The sequence below is a fragment of the Theobroma cacao genome, unplaced genomic scaffold (assembly GCF_000208745.1).
Source record: "Theobroma cacao cultivar B97-61/B2 unplaced genomic scaffold, Criollo_cocoa_genome_V2, whole genome shotgun sequence".
Taxonomy (NCBI): Eukaryota; Viridiplantae; Streptophyta; class Magnoliopsida; order Malvales; family Malvaceae; genus Theobroma; species Theobroma cacao.
The window spans coordinates 1,030-2,083 of NW_017235065.1; the positions used below are offsets into that span (position 1 = coordinate 1,030).

The 1,054-nt window shown below is 37.1% G+C and overlaps 1 protein-coding gene across 1 annotated transcript; it reads left to right on the top strand.

The window, feature by feature from the left end:
* Window positions 1-265: 265 nt before the first annotated feature.
* On the top strand, window positions 266-1,038 carry LOC108663982 (MDIS1-interacting receptor like kinase 2-like; the record flags this gene model as incomplete). Its single annotated transcript, XM_018129915.1, has 1 exon — window positions 266-1,038. A coding segment is annotated over exon 1 (758 nt), but the record flags the coding sequence as incomplete, so codon positions are not given.
* Window positions 1,039-1,054: the final 16 nt, after the last annotated feature.

A 1,054-nucleotide genomic window follows, 5' to 3' on the forward strand; every position in this document is an offset into this window, starting at 1 on the left:
TTGAATATATATGCATGTTTTAACAAGACTATGAACAGGCGCACACATTAATATATCTCTTAACTTCTAAGCGTTGTAGAAAGTTTCTTATTGAAAGCTTTACAAAGTAGGTGCAAAGGAGTAGCTACGTAGTATTCCACGGATAGCCCACATGTCACTTCAAAGATTCTATCAAATATTCTCAATGCCTTCCATCTAAAAAAAAAAATCTATTTATAAATGTCTGATTGTTCATTCGCCAATATACAGCCCATATCAACAAAAACCCATAAGAGTTACGATGCCCTTGCCACTCAAAGTCCTCTTCTTCCTCAACCTTGTTTTAGTTTCTTCTTTCAACTTCATTGCTTCGACTGCTTCTTCAATATCTGCAACAGCTCCTGTAGGAGTGACGGAAGTAGAGGCACTTTTAGTATGGAAGGCTAGTCTTGACAAGGAAAGTCAATCCACCTTGTCTTCTTGGGTCGGAACCAGGCCCTGCACTTGGATAGGGATCATTTGTGGTTCGTTTGGGAGCATCACTCATCTAAACCTTTCCTCTTCAGATTTGAAAGGGAAGCTAGAAGGTTTGAACTTCTCCCTTTTTCCCAACCTTACTCATGTTGATCTTAGCATTAACTCACTCTATGGAAGTATTCCTTCGATAGGAAATTTAATAAACTTATCTGTTCTTTACCTTTACAACAACAAACTCTCTGGTTCCATTCCCCAAGAAATTGGGTTATTAAGATCTCTTTCTAGCCTTGCATTGTCTGACAACAATTTCACAGGTCCAATCCCTGCTTCAATAGGAAATTTGACAAACTTATCCTTTCTTTACCTTTACAACAACAAACTCTCTAGTTCCATTCCTCAAGAAATTGGATTGTTAAGATCACTTTCTGATCTTCAATTGTCTTACAATAATTTCACAGGTCCAATCCCGGCTTCAATAGGAAATATGATACACTTATCCGTTCTTTACCTTAATAACAACAAACTCTCTAATTTCATTCCTCAAGAAATTGGGTTGTTAAGATCTCTTTCTGATCTTGGATTGTCTGACAACAATTTA